We start from the raw sequence: 19,985 nt of genomic DNA on the forward strand, positions 1-19,985 counted from the left end.
TATAATCGTCTCCTTCAAAGAATACGGTTCAAAACCTACATATTAAATAAAGGTTAATAGTTAACCTATTATTTATCTAAGATGTCGTTCAGAAGAGTTTTGTGACTGCCAATGGAATACAAAGTCAATAATTCGTTTTTCTAATTTACCAATAATTGTCCAAAAGTCACATTGCCGGCTTTGATAATAGTCGACTCATCTTATAAAACTGTACGATTACTGAACCGGAATACACACGCCAACTTGTTTTTCAAAAATAAACATCTTTTCATTTCACGGAAATCTCAAGTCCAGAAATATTAATAACAATTTCAAGTGCGGCAAATCTATTGCAGCGGGTAATTAGCGATTAGTAAATTTAATTAATATTATTTTATTTATTATCCTTTTATAATTTAACTAGCGACCCGCCCTCGCTTCGCTTCGGAAACATTAAATTTTATTATTGAATAGTCGAGTCCCGCGATGTTTCCCGCGGTTATTGTCGTACCGCGGGTGACGTCCCGGAGCAAAGCTAGTCTAAAAAAGACTAAGTTACTCCATATATCATCAGCTACCTGTAAGTGAAAGTCTCGTCAAAATCGGTCCAGCCGTTCCAGAGATTAGCCGGAACAAACAGACAGACAAAAATTGTAAAAAAAAATTTTTTTATGTATGTACCGTATATATATATTCATATGCATGTAGTAAAAAGCGGTTATTTCAATATTACAAACAGACACTCCAATTTTATTTACATGTATAGATAAGTGTTCCTTTTACTTGCATAATAATATTATAGTAGTGGTATGATTACAAACCGCAACGCGCCTAATTTTTGAACCAGATTTGGTTTCTACCCATCAACGTTCAATATTCTATTACAAAATCCCGGCTACAATTCTCTGTGCATTTAATTAATTTACAAAATGAATCTGCATTACTTATTTATTTATTTAACTAACAAACAAAGCTATAAGTATTCATTAGATAAATTCGATTTTGGGACCGTATTCGATCTGATTACACTTTATGAGAACTATTCATCAAGGTTAAATTAAAAACTGTATTTCTTACGAACAAAAAATCTTAATGACGTAATCCTAAACACGAGTAAACCTGTCGAGTGTTCGAAAACAACCTCATAAAGTCAAAATATTCGAAAACATTTCTTCAGCATACAGCCTTCTGTTACCTTTGTTAAGGTACAGACATAAAATTGAATAGATGTTCAACTCAGGGTAATTCCTTTTTTTTTTTTGCTTTTAATAGGTAGTATTTTTCAAGAACGGCCAAAGGATAATGAAGTTTGTTCGCGGTCGGGATCCGCCCTACGAGCTCTACAACATCACCGGGGCTGATTTAAACGTAAGTAAACATTTGAAACGTAAGTAAACATTTTTACATGTAAAATCAACATTCACTGCAATTTGGTAAAGTAAAAGTTTTTAGGAGGAAGTACCTAGACGAGCTATGAAACTTTAGGAGGAAGTTGGAGAGCTATTATTGTTTCATTAGTGGTCGAGCGTATTGTGAGCTTTCACGGAAAAGCTCACTGTTTTCCTATTTCCGACAGCCGTTTTGGAATACAATTAAGAATGACCTTAATTATATATAAAGGTCAAGTTGTAATGCCTTCACTGATGACTTAACACCTGTATCTTGAATTCTAAGCGTCTACAGCAAGAAAATTAAAATCAACTAAGCATCGAAATATCATTTGTTTTTTAAATGTTTATTTTGAAAATTCAAAATCAATAGTGCGAAACGAAACACGTAAAGAAATTTACCTAATTCTTAAAAATGAAGTTGATTTATCAAAACATCGGACGGGTCGTGACGTCTCGTGGATTTCCAAGAAAGTTCAGGCCCTAATCAGATTATTTAAAGACCGCACCAAAATTAACTTTATGACAACTTAATTACTTTTTCGTTGAGCGAACGCCAGAGAGTATTGTGTAAAATGAGAGAAACTTTTCAAGTTATTTTTTTTTTTAGGGAAAGTTATAACCGGGGGGCAAGTAAGCCTGTACCGAGTTTTATTATCCGGATATTTAATGCTTTTACGTTGTTTTAAGTTTCGTAACCTTTTATGAGCCTTTTTTTAAATTTAAATATAACTAAGTTAATGTTTCTTTGGTATTTTTAAATGAAAAATGAAAATGAAACGTAACAGAACAGTTCTTCTCAGTCGGACACTCTTGTCAGAGTGGTCGTGGTTGCGTTGACGCTGTATGTGCAGTAGGACCTGTTAGGTCGCCCATGTTCCCGACAACCGCCCTCCAGGCAATGTGCTTCCAGATCTGGCGGTTCGAAGCGTTACGAGTACATTCGACCAACAGAACAGTAACGTAAAAGAAAAGCCCGCTGATTTTATTTTACATTTTCTTCTCAGAACTTTGATTCATATTGAACAGCTAATAGAACAAAGTTAAATCGCCTTTACGACATATTTTATTTTACTTTAGTGGGTGAACGAGTTCACAGCCGGTGGTAAATTAAGTTACCGAAACCCATAGATTAAAAATACACCATATCATAAGTGATAGCGTATCTAGTTTTCGGTGACCGTAACTACGACTGGTCTAATTCCCTATTTGGGTGAATAGTTTTAAATTATTATTTTATAAATGCATCTTTCTGACATTCCACAATATACCTAAATACTTTGCTAACAGGTAATCAAGAACAGTCGCGAACACAGTACTCTCTTTCTATTAAATAATGGTAGACAGCAGATTGGAACGGTCACCGTCGGGCGAGCCGTATGCCCGTTGGCCTTTTTTTTATTGCTTGGATGGGTGGACGAGCTCACAGCCCACCTGGTGTTAAGTGGTTACTGGACCCCATAGACATCTACAACCGTAAATGCGCCACCCACCTTGAGATATGAGTTCTAAGGTCTCAGTATAGTTACAACGGCTGCCCCACCCTTCAAACCGAAACCCATTACTGGTTCACGGCTGAAATAGGTGGTGATACCTACTCATGCGGACTCACAAGAGCTCCTACTACGATCAAAACAAGGCGTACAAGGGCAATAAAAAAACTAAACGGAAGGCGTCTTACTTAGGTCCGCCCGGTTCTCGCGGACTGGGTGGGCCGCGACCTCGGATGCCTCACCTTCCGGCTAACGCAGATGCTTACCGGCCATGGTTGTTTCGGCCGGTACTTGCACAAGATAGCCGGAAGGGAACCGACGGCGCAGTGCCACCACTGCGCGGACCGCGACGAGGAAGACACAGCGGAACACACATTGGCGCGTTGCTCTGGATTTGACGAGCAACGCGCCGCCCTTGTCGCGGTCATAGGAGAGGACCTCTCGCTGCCGCGCGTCGTGGCTACGATGCTCGGCAGCGACGCGTCCTGGAAGGCGATGCTCGACTTCTGCGAGTCCACCATCTCGCAGAAGGAGGCGGCGGAGCGAGAGAGGGAGAGCTCTTCCCTTTCCGCACCGATCCGTCGCCGTCGAGCCGGGGGCCGGAGGCGGGAATACGCCCGTACGTCCCGGCCCCTGTAGGTGGCGGCCTCCCCCCGGTGAAGGTCAAGGGGCGACCTGAGGGGGTGAGGCCGCGCGGCGCGCTACCAGCACTCTAGCGCGCTGCCGTGGAGTGAATAGAGCGACCGGTCGACGGTGTATCGCGTCCCGACCCGGCAGGCTGGTTCTGGTCCAGCGGGGTATTCCGGGACACCAGCGGCACCGTCTGGGCGGCCCGACGGGCTGCCGTACCGAGACGGCCGACGTTTCAGAGCCTTCGATTCGCCTCGAAGGCTCCGTCGGCTGGGCGTCCTTGGGGTGAGCCGCGCCGTCTGGTTGTAGTGTTGACCGCGGTAGCCCCCCTACCTCATCCGGGTTCTGACCTCGGAGGGGATCGGACGTCGGGTGTAAGAGTGCAGAGGAGTCGTTTAGTGGGTGGGCTCTAAAATCCTTGGGCCCGCGGTCTGCTCACAACACCATGCAGATCGTTGAGTCTCACATACCCCGCGCGCCCCTTTTGCGCGGGGACCTCGTAGGAGGTTCGGCCCTCTACCCGAAAAAAAAAAAAAAAAAAAAAAAAGGCGTCTTACTTATCGGGCCATATGTGAAGTGCATAAGAAACAATATCTGACGGCGAAAAAATTTCAGAGCATAAGAATTTCACGAAGAAATTCCTTTCGTTAAAAAAAAAAACCTGTAATCTTTCAAAAGGATTCCGTCGTTGTGGGATTGTAAAAGAATTTTTCTTTTACGTAACAAACTAATGTCGAAAATGTGATTTTTATTAGGCCCGCAACCCCTAAAACATGATAAATAGAGATGTATGGCCCGGGAATCGGAGCGACAATATATATAGATAGGGAAGCTTCGAACCACCATCGCCTTTTTGTCGCTATATTTTTATACCGGAGTGCCAAAATACGTCTTCAATTTTTTTTATGTTATGATAGAGCGTAATTCAAAGAGACGAAAATATAATATTTAAAGGGCTAATTTGGTGAATTCGTCATCGAAAGAAAAAAATAAGGGTCTAGAAGCTTCTACGTATCTATTGAAGTATTCCAATGAACTCTATACTGACTTATTTCTGCCGCTAAGCGTACATAACTGCCATACACAATCAGGTCATCGACCTCATCGATATTCTTGAGATCCAGTTCAAATAGGAAGCAATTAAAAAAACTGCAAGTAGTTGTCGATAAACAGGATAAACGTACTAGAAGTGAAAAAGAAACTAGAACAGTATCACTATAAATAATATCTTCCTGTGAATGTCGTAAAAGGTGACCAATAATACAATAGTAATTAACTTTGAGTGCTAACTGGCATTTATTAGTAATGCGTATTATAAAACCACACTGGGAGATAGGTACAGTACAAATATCCTGCCTATTTCTCCCTCCAGATATTTTTTTATGATTGAAAGATTATAAAAAAAGTTCTGGAGGGAGTAAAATGCGTATTATAAAACCACACTGAGGGGGTAGGTACAGGACAAATATCCTGCCTATTTCTGCCTCCAGAACAGTCAAATGTTCCGGTTTCAAGAGTACAACGGAGCTTACATTATAAAATATGTACAATTAAGACTTCAACCACAACTCTCAAAGTCAGTGGCGGCATTCATTTAAATTTAACATGAGCTGTGAGTTGATTTAACCATCGAAGCAAAAAAACTATCTATTCCTACTGTAGCATAAATATTTGTCGTTTTCACTCCTGGTATGCCAAATGATCGTTTGATTCATTTTTACCATATCTACTGTCAATATTCCCATCATATCATGAGAGGACCTTACTAGAAGAGCACATTTAAAAATTGTTACTTTAGCGATATCTTTGTTTACAGCTTTTGCAATTGTCTCCGACTTCGTTAACACTGGACATGCTAGATTTTACTGCATCGGGCACGTACGCCTGTGAAATAGCATTGGAAACACCGCTGTATTCAAAAGTGTCAAAACTACACGATCTCACTGTTATCGGTAAGTCTATTTCATATTGCTTATACCATTAGTACCAAAATTAAAAAAAAACATGGTACATTTTTTTCTTCTTAAAAATATGTATCTTATTACAGTTCTTCTGTAACATGACTATAATCTCGGAATAAGCTTTTCATTGGCACTGAGAGATTTTCTTTTTTCATCATGACCGACGTAATACATCCGAATCCTGCAACGTATATATCCTAATTTTCCTAAAATTTCCGGGTCACGTGGCTCTCGGGCTTTAAATAATCCACTTTAGCCGCTCTCTCGTTAGCTTTATTGTGACTCCATTGGCTCTCGTTTCCTTTTACGTTGGCACTTTTTATGTCACTACATGCAGGAATGGCCGGTTTTATAATGGGTCTACTTTCAGAATCCACTACGTTTTATCTTGATGGAACGTGTTCTTTTTAAGTAGAGAAAATTAAATGACCTGGTCTTTAATTTGGACTACAGATGGCTTTTTTTAACTAAAAATGAACAGTAATAATTTTCATAGAATCTTCTAATGCTGCTAACACTTAGATTTCATGTCTTCGAAGGCAAAAATATGTCTACCAGGATACAAACTTATACATGAACAAAACTATTTTTTGTTAAGACTTCACGTTTGAAGTCCAGTTAGAAAGACCTCAAATTAAGTGTCATTTACTTTATGTTATAATAGCTTTGGTTTCCAATAGCCATTTTGCAATCGGTGGGCATTCGGTTTGTCCAACCATAAATGAAAAAAAAAAAAAAAAAAAAAACATTGATAACTAGCTTTTCGATACCAATGTTTTGCTAGATCTACTTGTGTGTGATTCTTTTGGGTGCAGAAAATTGGTTTATCCGATTAATTTAGTGGGGAGTAAACAGATTGGGATAAAAACCAATCGATCCCCAACTCGAGAAGGATGACGGATTCGGCCAGAAGAATTTTCCTAAATCCCCAATGTAGAAATAAATTCATACGGAACTCTTGAAAGCGTGCACTGTTCATTGGGTTCACTAGGCCTTGATTTGGCTTCCGTTCGCAATTAATTTAGGTTCTGTATCACCCGCGGTCGACAATTTCGTTGCGTTCGAAAAATGTTTTAGCTGTAAGGATTTCTTGGCTCTCATTTGTAATCGATATGTACATGCTTGCAGTGTTGCTTCGCTTTGTTATTGGATATATCCAAACGTAAAAGCGGATTTACTTGTTGAATCTCGTGCAAATCCTACTGCAAAAACGATACTTCACTCTTTTCTATTGTGATATACTAATTCATACCACACGAACTTTTAAGAAATAATCTAAATCTATCGTACCGTTCATTGAAAAGGTAGAACATACCTACTGCTCTTATTAGTTTGAGTGGTGGACGATTATAGTAGGTGTTGGTCTTAGAATAGATTTATTCGATGCAAAGACTGGCTATATCAATCTAATATGTTCCTAATTATCTGCTATCTGTTTTTCAATTCTAATATAATTAATGATCAAAGATCTACAAAGCGAATTAATAAGATTGAAAATGTATAAGCCAAAAAAAATTGTATTTCCGTATTAATAAGTTAAAATAATAATTATTATTAATGTCTGTAACACGCAAAAGACCGAAGAAAATACTATTGTATACGATTTACGACCAAATCGTTTTTCCTGTTATTTTACTTTTGCTGTATTATTTTAGTAGATCGTCATGAATTGCAGTCGTAAATTAAAACGACTTTCAGAGTTTAATTTCGGTTGACAGTCATAATCAAAATATAGCTAATAAAAGTTAGACTACAGCTCTAAAACTGCTACAAATAAAATATAGATTTAAAAATACGGAGAAACTACTAGAAGGTTTAGCTAGGTAACTTTGTTCGTATCTATAGTTAAATCTTTATGGTTCTCATAAATGAACGACAGAATTAAAATACAATTAATACCGCACGTGTAATTTTCGTTAAATTTTCATTCGTTCGTGAATGTTTGTCACAACATTTCCACGTTTTATCCGTCGGCCTCCCAGTTAATTAACGCAAATGAACGTCCAAATATTGTTTCAGTGCGTCAGAAAAACCGTCCAAAGATAAAAATAAAGCATAAAAAGCTATCGTCCAGCGAACACTTGGAGGCGACGTGTCAGAGCGCTCCTGCCCACCCCGCGCCACACCTCACCTGGTTTATAAATAATATGAAGGTACGTAAACTGAATCTATACTAATATCTATATATATAAAAATGAACTGCTGTTCGTTAGTCTCGCTAAAACTCCAGAACGGTTTGACCGATTTGGCTAATTTTGGTCTTGAATTATTTGTGGACGTCCAGAGAAGGTTTAAAAGGTAGATACAAATGAATATGCTCGGAATTAAATAAAAATAACAATTTTGTTTTTCCTATGATGTGTCCCCTGTCGGACGGATTCCTCTTGTTTGTTTTAAGTTTATTTTATACAAAAGCTTAGGTCTTTTACTTGTCGGTTGAGGCACTACGAGGTATGCCAGGTCAGCTAGTACTAATATATAAATCTACAGTGGTTTTTACGGATATTCCGTTATTACTACCGAACCATGCATCCGATTGACTTGAAATTTGGCATTCATGTAGAAAATACATGTACTTAATGGATAGGCTAATATTTATATGAGTTTTGGACTCCCTACACCAGTTGCGGGGGCGTTAATGATGAGAATCTTTCTGGGGGTGAGAAATAATAATGTTAATTTTAAATGCCCAGTGAAGCGGGCGGGTACAGCTAGTCTTTTATAATTTCGTAAGCAAAAAATGAAGCACGTTTCGTATTGAATAAGATTTTCATCACAGTGCTGTTTGACGTATTGGCAACGCGTGAAAGACTTTCAATCTTGTTTAGTCATATTTTTTCGAAGTCACGCCAAGTTTTATTTCCTTGGTCTTTCATAATTACAATTTACATAAAAAACGTAAAATTTGTTTGTTAAAGAGAAAGAGAGAGAGAGAGAGAGAAAAAGAGAGAGAGAGAGAATACACTTTATTGCACACCAAAACACAATTTACATTCAAAAACAGTCAAAAAACAGATACATTTTACAATAGGCGGTCTTATCGCTAAATGCGATCTCTTCCAGACAACCGTTTAATATATAGAGATTCTGGAAAATATAAAAATATAGCAGGTATGTTGCGGTGTACATACATAAATAGATATATGTATACCGTTTACTTATTTGATTTATATTATCAATATACATACTTACATACTAATATTATAGTCTGGCCATAAATACTGTTACAATAAAAAATAAAAAAAATTCTATTGCAAATAACATTTATTACTTTTACAGTGTGTTAGTTTAATACATAAATATAAAACAATTTGAAGTATAAAAACCTTATCCGAAGTGGTCTCCATTGGCTGCAATACAGTCCTTTAAACGTTGAGGCCAGTTATCAATAGAAGCACGCACTCTTTCCATGGGAAAAAATTTCACTGCCAATCGTACGGATTGTTTTAGGGACTCCAAATCATCATGGCATTTAGAGCAAGCCATACTCTCTAAAACTGACCATAAATCATAATCCAGCGGATTAAGATCGGGACTAGACGACGGCCAGTCTTCAGCTCTGATGAAGTCCGAAACGTTCGTTTCCAACCAAGACTGCGTAGACCGAGCTTTATGACCTGGCGCTGAATCTTGCTGGAAGGACTATTCTTGATTATTGAACATGGTATTGTTAAGGGGCTTCACTGCCTTCTCAAGAATGGTATCTTGATACACTTGTGCCGATGTTTTGATACCTTTTTCACAAAAGTATGGCTCAGTCACTCCTTCATAGCTAATACCCCACCAAACCATCACTGAAGTCGGATAGTGCCCACGTTGTACTCTGTCGACTAATTGGGAAGCTTCCTTAGAGCTTTGAGTATAAATACGGTCATTTTGTTTGTTAAAATGTTGCTCAATTGTAAAAATTTTCTCATCCGTAAACAAAAAATTTCTACGACCTCCCTTTGCGTACCGCTTCAGTAGTTGTTTCGATTTTACCACCCTATTTTCTTTTAAATTATCATTTAAGAAATGACCTGTACATTTCTGATAGGCTGCAAGTCCTAAGTCATCTTTTAAAATACGCGACATGGTTCTAGGTGCTATCTTCACCTCCCGAGATAAAATCTTTTGCTTTCGGACAGGATTTCTTCGAATTCTTTCCCTTACTGCTTTGACCACCTTTTTCGTATGAACACTACGTGGACGGCCAGATCTTTTTCTGTCACAGACAGAGAAGGTCTCATTGCACCTTTAAATAGCCCGGACCACAAACATTTTACTAATACCAAGCGTATGGAGAGTTTTAAAAATTGCATTGTGTAATGCAATCACAGCGATTCGGTTCTCTTTATCATCCCACTCCATTTTAATATCGCAAAATATTGTACAATGTATTGGCGCCAAAATGAGAAAACTCAATGAGCAATCATATAAAAATGATAGATTCCAAATTCAAATGTAATATTTTGTTTATTTTTAATTGTAACAGTATTTATGGCCAGACTAAGTATAATTGTATTTGACAATAGAATCATAGTAATGTTTAAACATAAAATTTCAATTGATTAAAGTCGAATTTAGACTACTGCGGGACCACTCGTCAATATACATACTTACATACTAATATACTTTCATACACATAATAAATCAACAGTATGGAAATGGTAAATGATAATAATACAAACAAACGACACTAAGCAGATAATTAATATTCCATCACCATTCTTTTAAAGTAGATTGAAGTTGGAGCACTTTTCACTGCATCCGGCAGAGCATTCCACAATCGAACTGCCTGGATGGTGAATGAATTATCAAAGAATGATGATGAGTGTGACCATTTCAGTCACCATTTTCAGTTGACGAGTTAAATTGAGTGTCCAGATCCTAAAAAATGCTTTTAAAACAGTTTTCTAATTATTTTCGCATAAACATTGCTAAAAGCTATAGCAAAACACGATAGTTCTATCACAATTGTGGCGAAAGGTTGTCAGTGACCTCAGGAATGGTATTCCATTAGCCTGTCAATGTCTGTCTAGCCCCGTGTTGGGATCGAACATGCAAGCCGAGTTCGTTAGCTGCCTTTGAAATCGTGATAGAATCTGATCCGAGAATATAAATCTGTTGAGCTTTAGAAAGAAAAACATTTCGTTAATGTGGTCCTTTTGAAGTATCGTCAAAAATGTATTATTGTAAACTACAAAAGTTTAAAAAAAAAACAACTATAAACGAATAACTACATCAAGTTTGCTGTAAATATGTATCTAAAACGGTGTGTTTATGTCACCGGCAATCTGTATAATTCAGGTATTCTATACAATACCTAGGTGATGTATAGAATACTTAAAACGTTAAGGTAATGTATGAAATATTATGAATATTATTGGAACGAAGTTCCTTATGGGACGATGCGGAGGGATACCCTAACCGGGAAAAAACGTCCGTAACGTAAGATTTTTATTAGTAATGCACACAGTGTACGACTTAATTTTGTAATAACGTACAAATTAGTAATGCTCATAGTGTACGACTTAACTTTGTAATAACATACAAAAAATAACATATTTTTTTTATCATTCATTGACCACGATCTCAGAGCGTTCGTTTGCGCAATACACTAACTCTTATGCAAACAACCGTGAATGAAGTGTACGTATGAAGAAGTACGTACGTACGAAGTGAGAATGACCGTAGGTTGCTGCGAAACTTCGACTTTTATTTTATTTTGTTTATTTTATATATTCATTTTGTTTATAGCTCGAATAGAACTTAAAATTAATATTTTTATAATAAGGAAATTCGTTCCTATCCGGTGTCCCACGACACCACACATCTTAAGTATACTTTACCTAGGTAATGTATACAATTCCTAGGTATTGTATATTAAAAATATATATTTACGAGTAGCTACCATCTTTTTCTTCCTACCTATTCGCTGGTAGCCTAAGAGGCTATTCCAGCTACGCCCAGACAAGTAGGCGAGCTCACGGGCTCAATCTGAGGGAATCTGCTACACTAGCCCTAGCAGGAGCAGTGCTTCGCTGAACCTACAACCGGATCGGAATCGCGACCCACTGAGAATAACTGACGAGAAACTCAGTGGACAATTACCACCATTTTACGGCGAAGCGTTCGTTCCACTTTGAAGGGTGTGACAGCCGTTATACAATTCAGTTGAGACTTTGAACTCATTTCTCAGAGTGAACGACGACATTCGCGCTGTGATGTCCACTTAAAGCCAAAAATAGGGAACAATACGAAGTAAACATTTACTTTATCGTCTTTCCAACCGGAAATCGCTGTCGTTTTCAACAAAAAACAATGTTTGGATTCGCAACGTGATGTATCGATCGTATAATACGTTTCTTTGTTTTTTTTTTTATTGCTTATATGGATGGACGAGCTCACAGCCCATCTGATGTTAAGTGGTTACTGGCGCCCATAGACATCTACAACGTAACTGCGCCACACTTCGAGATATAAGTTCTAAGGTCACACTATAGTTACAACGGTTACCCCACCCTTCGAACAGAAACGCATTACTGCTTCACGGCGGAAATAGGCGGGGTGGTGGTACATACCCGTGCGGACTCCCAAGAGGTCCTACCACCAGTGATCACGCAAATTATAATTTTGCGGGTTTGGTTTTTACTACACGATGTTATTCCTTCACCGTGGAAGTCAATCGTGAACATTTGTTGAGTACGTATTTCAATAGCAAAATTGGTAACCGCCTGCGGGATTCGAATGCATCGCGTCATACGAATGCACCGGACGTCTTATCCTTTAGGCCATGACGACTTCAAATTGAAATTGAAATTGGTTCACTTGTCTGTAGTTAGACGTTTAATACAGAGAACAACTTAGTTTTACGACCATAGACAGTTTTCGGCGTGTTGTAGCTATTCCTCGACCATAATTTTCCATTCAGTTTCAGAGATTTTAGTTAAGCTTTAGATAAAAAATATTATAAATGAATTGTAACTCGGCGTTATATAAATAGCTTACTTATATTCGTATCTTTAACTAAATGAACCACGTATCGTTGCGTACCTTTAAGCTGTTCAGAAACAGATTTGCTTTCAAAAAGGAGCACACATTTTTACAAACTTAGTTTTCTTCGCGTTAAGATGTGTCGCTTCAAAACAGGTCAGAGGAAAGCATGAATTGTTTCTGTATTATTTTTTTATTAGTACCTATTTTTTATTGTTTAGATGGTTGGACGAGCTCACAGCCGTACAACCGTAAATGCGCCACCCACCTTAAGATATAAGTTCTGAGGTCTCAGTATAGTTACAACGGCTACCCCACCCTTCAAACCGAAACGCATTACTGCTTCACGGTGGAAATAGGCAGGGTGGTGGTGCCCGTGCGGACTCACAATAGGTCCTACCACCAATAAAAAAGTACCAGTCCTACCACCAGTATTTAAATATTAATCTCTGTTTAGGTCGACGAGCGTCTTACAATTCCCCATGGCGCAGTAAATGTTCATCGTCACCACCACGGCATGCCGCTAGCTATAACCAACTCATCTCTACGCTTCCCATTGAGCAGCCTACAGTTATTCCCTAACCAAACTGTGGATATCACCTGCCTCAGTACTATACCTAGCTATGCAAGCATCAGCGAGGGATTCGCTGATGTTCAAAATCACACTGTGACTGGTAAGTATAAATGATTTGTACATTAGACATTGAACAAAGTAACCAAATTTCCTGTGATGGCCCTGTTGAGGCTACGATGCTGGCTTGCTGTGGCATGACTGTTGATGACTTGCTTTTATCTGCGAGAATGCGGGAATCATGGACACCGAAACTCTTGACGCGTTGGTGATGATGTGTTAAGGCTGGTACTATTCCGTCGCAGTCTCCAGTTTTAGGTTTAACGACGAAAGGAAAGATCTTCCACCGAGCTGGTGATATTGCTCGGTAGGTCGACGGTCCGAATGTTGTTTTTGGGAACTTGTATATAAGCAAGCTTATCTTGAAAACGTCGTAAGCGAGATTCAGGCACCTGTCAAACTTTTGTGTTGTATGTTGGCTACCGCCACAAGACCACAATCGTGAAGAGAAATTTCAAGTGTTTTTTGACGTGACAACGTCTTATAATTCGATGGAGCCGGCTGCACGCACGAATAAACATGACTCATGAGGCGTTCCATTTAAGGCTTGAAGTGCAAGCGAGAGCGCGCAACGAGCGACAAAGAGGCACAATCGGCCTCCGCGTTCGGCAACGTTCGACATCTGTCTCTCTCCTACTTGAGTGAGCGATGCGTCCGCGTGGACAGCTGCTATATAATAATACATTTACATGTTTTCGTCAAGTATGAAGTTCAGTGAAAAGTGAATGTGGGGTCAATTGCTTATAGCAACGATAATTGCGATAATTGAAAAATGAAACCATTCCATCAGTATTTTTTATGACGTTGTCACGTTCAACTATCGTCAGTAAGCTGACTTTACAGACAACCGATTTTTATTAATATAATATTATCGTTCATTCGTGTGCTAGAATGTAGCTTTATTAAAACAAATTTCCTTCCAGTGAATGTCGTACGTCTGGAACCGGAGCCCACGCAGCTGCCCGTCAAAATAATTAGTTCGGAACTGAACTCGTCCCAACGCATCTCATCTCGACTACTCATGTTCATTGTAACATTGGTTTGTCGTTTTAGCCATAACTTTTTTTAAAGATCCATTGTAAAAATGTAACAGAAAATCTGTTTTTGATGTCTGTGTAATTTTGTATTAATTATGAAAAATAGTTTCCGTAAACGCTATTAATGTGAATTTTCTTCGCAACAATTTCTTTTTTATTAAGCGACATTTTTGTCTAAAGTGTATTTACTAGCCCCCAACATTTATTTATTTAAAAAATTATATTTCTTAAATTTCAAACTTTAACATAACAAGAAAATGTATTGAACATAACTTTAATTGCTGACACAATATTGTCTGTAGCATTATGAAACTTGTCTATCAACATTCCATCTCAAAAGATCTAGAGTGAATAGTGACGAACAAAATTAATGTTTACACGAATAGAATTTAGATTCAAAAAACACATCGCAACTTGACGATAAATAAGCACACCAGAATGAAATCCAAACACAATAAACGACAGGCGTTAAAAGGTTTCCGTACAAGGACCACAGCGAAGACTGCATTATTAATTCGTGTCTTGAACCTAAAATTATTTACTTTAATGGTACCTTTGAAGCTACAGCTTCTTTCAATTGTAAACTGATGTTATAAGGAATTTAGATTAAGGGAAAAGAAAAGAAGATGGATATGAAAACTGGATAAAACTCTAGCTTAAATAAAACAAATGTTCCGTTCGTAATTTTTTTATTAGGCATACATTAAAAACTTTAGCTTGAAAATAATTGAGTCTTTAACGTTGTTCTAAGCTTATAGTTCAATATCAGTATAGTAGTATCAGTTTCAAATAGTATCAATGAGTTTTTAGTCTTCAACCAAGCCAACATTTTAGGTTATAAAACCATATTTATCCAACAATACTAAAATGAGACTACAAACTCAACCTAAAACTCCAAATTATATTAGACAAGGATATAGTTGCGCCCTTTGTAGTTTAATTTCCATAAAAGCGATGATTATATTCCATCAGATGAGCCCCAATATACTATGCAAGGAAGGCAATAAAAGTAACTGCTTTTCATCAACATTGATTAAATGAATTAGAAATTATTGACTTGAAAAGTTTACCAAAAATACAATACTATAATAAAATAGAGCTTCATAACCCTTGCTTAGTATACGTATCCTTTGTACAAACAACCCTTAACTTATGTATGCGCAAATCTTTGATTGTGTGCAAATATGAGACTGAATTAGAAAATTAGGATAACCCTAACATCAACACCTTTACATACCAGTTGACAAGTCTCGGTATCTCCAAAATTGTACTTTAATCTAGCATTTATACGGTTTAGTATTTGATAACAAACAATTTAGACATTTGATTACGTAAAATACGGCTTAGTCTAGACGGCTTTTTGATTCGTTGCTAAAAAAAATAATTTCATAAACATTTTGTTAAACCATACGGACACGAATCAAAGAAATCATTACTTAAATTAATGAAAGCCAGATATTAATTTTCATCGTTATTTCGGACTTAACTTTTCTGGAACCGTAATTTAGATCTATTACGATTTTAGCTCGAAATCCAGTAATGAATTCTTCAAAATAATATTATCGAGTCACGAATTATTTCAATATCCAAAATACGTGGCGCCCTTATTAATTGAGGAACAAGACGTCAATATTTAAATTGAATCAAAAAGTTAAGACCTTCGTAGCCCTAAAATCGTGCTTGAATTTAGGTATAACCTTTTACTGTTTCTGCGTATTTTGCAATAAACAATCCGTCTACCTCAGTTCCAAATACAACTTCTCAGCAGATGTTCACAATGGATTATATCGTAAATACTTAGTAAAATTGGGAAATCGAATACAATTATAACTAAAATGAATGGTACTCAAAAGCAAAAATACTTACATATTATACTAAATACTATGAAACGTTTATTTCTTATTATTATATTAGCTACAGCTGTTTCCATTACAAATGCTTACGTAATAACATTCACGATATAATGACAATGTAGCGTTGACATATTCAGTAAATATTTAAATAACAAAACTCCAAATTCTATTCACGAAGCCTTGACAAACAATTTTAAATGCAAATAAAGTAAAGTCGATTGCGTTGTGACAGAAATCAGGGGACAGTTAAAAATATTTGATTTGCTGACGGTTTGGTGAATTGTGAATCGGAAACCTTAATGTTTTCTGTGCCGATTTGAAAGGGCGAAAATTTTCTTAAAATAACTAACACTGCGATTTCAATTCATGAGTTAGGTGGTAATGATATCTCTGTGTTCTATAAAGTGCAAGAACAACTGGTCTGTTAAGGTACCTACAGCAATAAAAATCAAAGTCAAATGATTAACTACATTGTCATATGCTGCTATCGATTGAATCATAAGAACAGTGTTTTTAACAACACAGAATCTATATCTTTATCTATATAGGCAAAATCTTGCAAACAAGATCAAATACCCAAATTATAGAGGGAGGGTAAAACCGAAAGCTTCCAGTTCGAACAATCACTATTATGAACGTAAAAAAAAACCTCTAAAATCCTCCTCGATCCAGAAAATATGAGCTTAGTGCTCTATAGTATTAGGTCTAATGTTACAAAAAAATCTAGTAACAAGATCGTTCCCTCCAATATATTTGACTAAGAGGATAAGCACATGGCTATTACTACAAGAGCGTACAAAAGTATGTATTAAATGAAATTAAGAGAGACAAAAGTTACTACTATACTTTATGATCTTCGTTACGATGTATAAACAATTTTCTGTTATTCTCTGTGTGTTTTATGCGTTGGCAAAATATGTGTACGTACGTGTGACGGCTTTTATCTAAATATTTAGGAGCAATTGTGTAACAAAACATATCATAATTAGGAGTGAGTATTTGTAAATTCATAGGTGTTTAATTGTGGTGGCTTGCCGACTAATTGTTAAAAATCACTTTACATCTTTTTAATGATAATTTTATAAATTTGAATCAAAAGTGTACACTTTTTGTATCGACAATTTTTTTTATTTTTACATCTATTTTATTTTACCATTTTCGAATGGCAAAGCTTAAAGCGTGTGTAGTTAAAAAATTGCCTCTATAAGTAGATATTCAAGGAATTTAACGTATATTTAATGTAAATTTGTTCGTGGTACGAAAATAAGTTATACTTAAGATTATCCCAAAAGGGTAACAAAAAAATATAGTATACAAATACTTAATTTATAGTAAACTTCTAGTAGAATTTTCTTAAAGATAAGGGAGATCCTGTATACATCCAAATGTTGTTATGTGTATGATTTTCCGTACCATTCTAGTTCTGAGTCATGTGATGGATTTTTTGTTCAGTAGTTCGACATTTTGATACGTTTTAGATGGCTTCGTTTTGTATTCCAGAAATGTAGTCGTCCGGTAATAGACATACCTTACAGACGCGATCTGCAAACAAAGCCTCTCATAATATTCACGCTGAAACATGTATCTCTCATTTTTATAGTTCATCAATACAAAATATGTTTAGTGATTCTACGTACCGTTCTTATTTTAATATCTAGAGCTTAAATCGGCCAAAACCTTTCTGAGCCATTTGGCGATTCCAAATAGATATTTTAATACATCTAACTTGAATTGTATACTTGGAAAGAACTCGGATTATGAGTCTGGTTTTTAACGAATATATGAATGCCACATTGATTTTTTTAAAAAGATGTATTTCTGTATTGCCGACGAAATTCATGCAGGCTATCAATGTCTTCCTTATTGCTATACACTCTTAATGTAAACTTTAAGTCTTATTATGTAAGTTAGATTTTATATTGTTAGTTATTATTGTTGTGTAAAAGTAAAAATCCTGCAGCAGTAATATTCAATTATTATTATTATTATTATATTTATTATTTGTTGATTGTATCCGTGTTGCTTTAATGTGATCGCTGATATGACCTTATACCTAATTGTGAAATTCGTAAATTGTGCAACTAACAAATATTTATTTAAATTTATAATATAGGTATATAAGTATAGTTAAATGTGGAACATGTGTGTTATTTTAATAAAAATTTACTTGTGCTCTTGTTGATTTTTTTAAATAGTTTTTTTTTTCTTCTAAATGACATGTACGTCGGTATTGTTGTCTTGGTTTTTGTAGTGTGTAGTGTGATTTAAAATAAATTGTTTTTTTTTTCGATTTTCTTACAATATATTATACAAAATGTGAATTTTTATCTCTTTATAAATATTACACGTTTGATTTATAAAACATTTTTTTTTCTCTCTAGTTTGACCAAAGCCTACTGTGTAGTGTTTTTTTTTTTAATCCTTAGATCCGTGGAGGAGCTCTCAGCCCACCTGGTGTAAAGTGGTTACTGGAGCCCATAGACATTAACAACGTAAATGTGCCACCCACCTTGAGATATAAGTTCTAATGTCTCAAGTATAGTTACAACGGCTGCCCCACCCTTCAAACCGAAACGCATTACTGCTTCACGGCAGAAATAGGCAGGGTGGTGGTACCCATCCGCGCGGACTCACGAGAGGTCCTACCACCAGTAAACAATTATGAGTCTTTTAACTTGTGCCCAATGATTTAAGCTTAATTATAATCACTGATACTTCAAGATTTCCATACAGTCTATATGCAACAACTCTTTTGATTCATAACCCATATTTAAAAAGAAACTATTTACATATTTTTTTTCTGATAGCACTGAAAGCTCACCAATCCTCAATCGATGGATATACAGAGGAGAAAATGGTATGTAATTTCTATTCTTATTTATTTAATTAACATAAAAATATCAAAGGCATAATTTCAATTGATTACAGAGATGTTTAAGAGAAAATTAATGTCCAACAAATAACCTTAGGTACTATTAAATTTTAAGATGACTCGTGCTTAACATTCAACGAAGTCTCTAGATAAAAAAGTTTTCGAACAAAGAGAAAACCGTACAAGTGTAACTAGTTTTCCAAATGGGACCACTTAGGCACTCAGTTCGGATGGCCATGAGAGCAAATAAATCCAAAACAATTGTAACTCAAACAGCAAAGTTAGGTAGCATCGTTAAGGCCGGCCTTCGGTTTAGATCGTCCCAACAGATTTGAACTGATACAAACACTCGTATTTTGTTACGGGATTTACTCTCTATAGGATTGGCCGGTGGATCAGTCAAGCGCGTTGGAAGGGCAAATTGCGCATTTGTTTTATCCCTCAGACATCGTCTCAGACAAACTGTTATTATACTCGATTTTATGAACTTTTCTTATATTCAGTGCAAAATGTATTGATATACTGACAGGTGTGTTATTATTTCACAAAATAAGACCTACAAAATTTTCCTTTTTTCTTAAGTTGCCCTTGACTACGAAAATAATAATCTGATTACTAGAATTTCCACAATAGAACATTTTTCTGACTGCCTAATAGAGACCTCTACACCGAAGCACTGAAAATGTCAAGAAAAAGAAAGAACTTCGCTCATAATTTGACTCATCTTATTCAACTATGTTTAAATGAAATTTAACCGGATACATTTAATTTTATATAAGTAATGAATGTAGTAACACACATAAAGGATGAAAACAAACAACTTTAGAACGTCTACTGTGACGTGGGGAGCACAAACAATTCCCATTAATGCTCAAAGTAGTTATTCCGGTAAGGGAAGTGAGGTACGGAAACGCCCCAGGTCAGGTCCGGACAAGCTTTTTATTCCTCGATTTGAATGTGGCCAACATCGGCAAACGCAGTTGGCTTGTTGCGGCGAGTTATGAACTTGTTTACACTGAACATGTACGGAATGATTCGGCTACATGCCAAATAAGACAACAGGTTGTTTGCCAAATACATTGGCGATGTTTGTTCGGATTTTCTTCTTTCGACGTTGGTGAAAAAATGTTTTCTTTTTTGCGATCGTCTAGAAGATAAATGTTCCG

General features: G+C 36.5%; 1 protein-coding gene across 2 annotated transcripts in view; it reads left to right on the forward strand.

The window, feature by feature from the left end:
- LOC105841679 (uncharacterized) overlaps positions 1-18,309 on the forward strand; it is a 110,730-nt gene extending 92,421 nt beyond the window's left edge. For both annotated transcript variants that reach the window (XM_021348268.3, XM_012690694.4), the window contains exons 4-8: positions 1,252-1,347; positions 5,307-5,442; positions 7,471-7,604; positions 12,884-13,100; positions 13,981-18,309. In XM_021348268.3, the coding sequence (XP_021203943.1) occupies positions 1,252-1,347; positions 5,307-5,442; positions 7,471-7,604; positions 12,884-13,100; positions 13,981-14,126 (729 nt within the window). In that variant the 3' untranslated portion in view covers positions 14,127-18,309. The remainder of the gene's footprint in view (positions 1-1,251; positions 1,348-5,306; positions 5,443-7,470; positions 7,605-12,883; positions 13,101-13,980) is intronic.
- Positions 18,310-19,985: the final 1,676 nt, after the last annotated feature.

Source organism: Bombyx mori, chromosome 12 (assembly GCF_030269925.1).
Source record: "Bombyx mori chromosome 12, ASM3026992v2".
In the NCBI taxonomy this organism is placed as follows: Eukaryota; Metazoa; Arthropoda; class Insecta; order Lepidoptera; family Bombycidae; genus Bombyx; species Bombyx mori.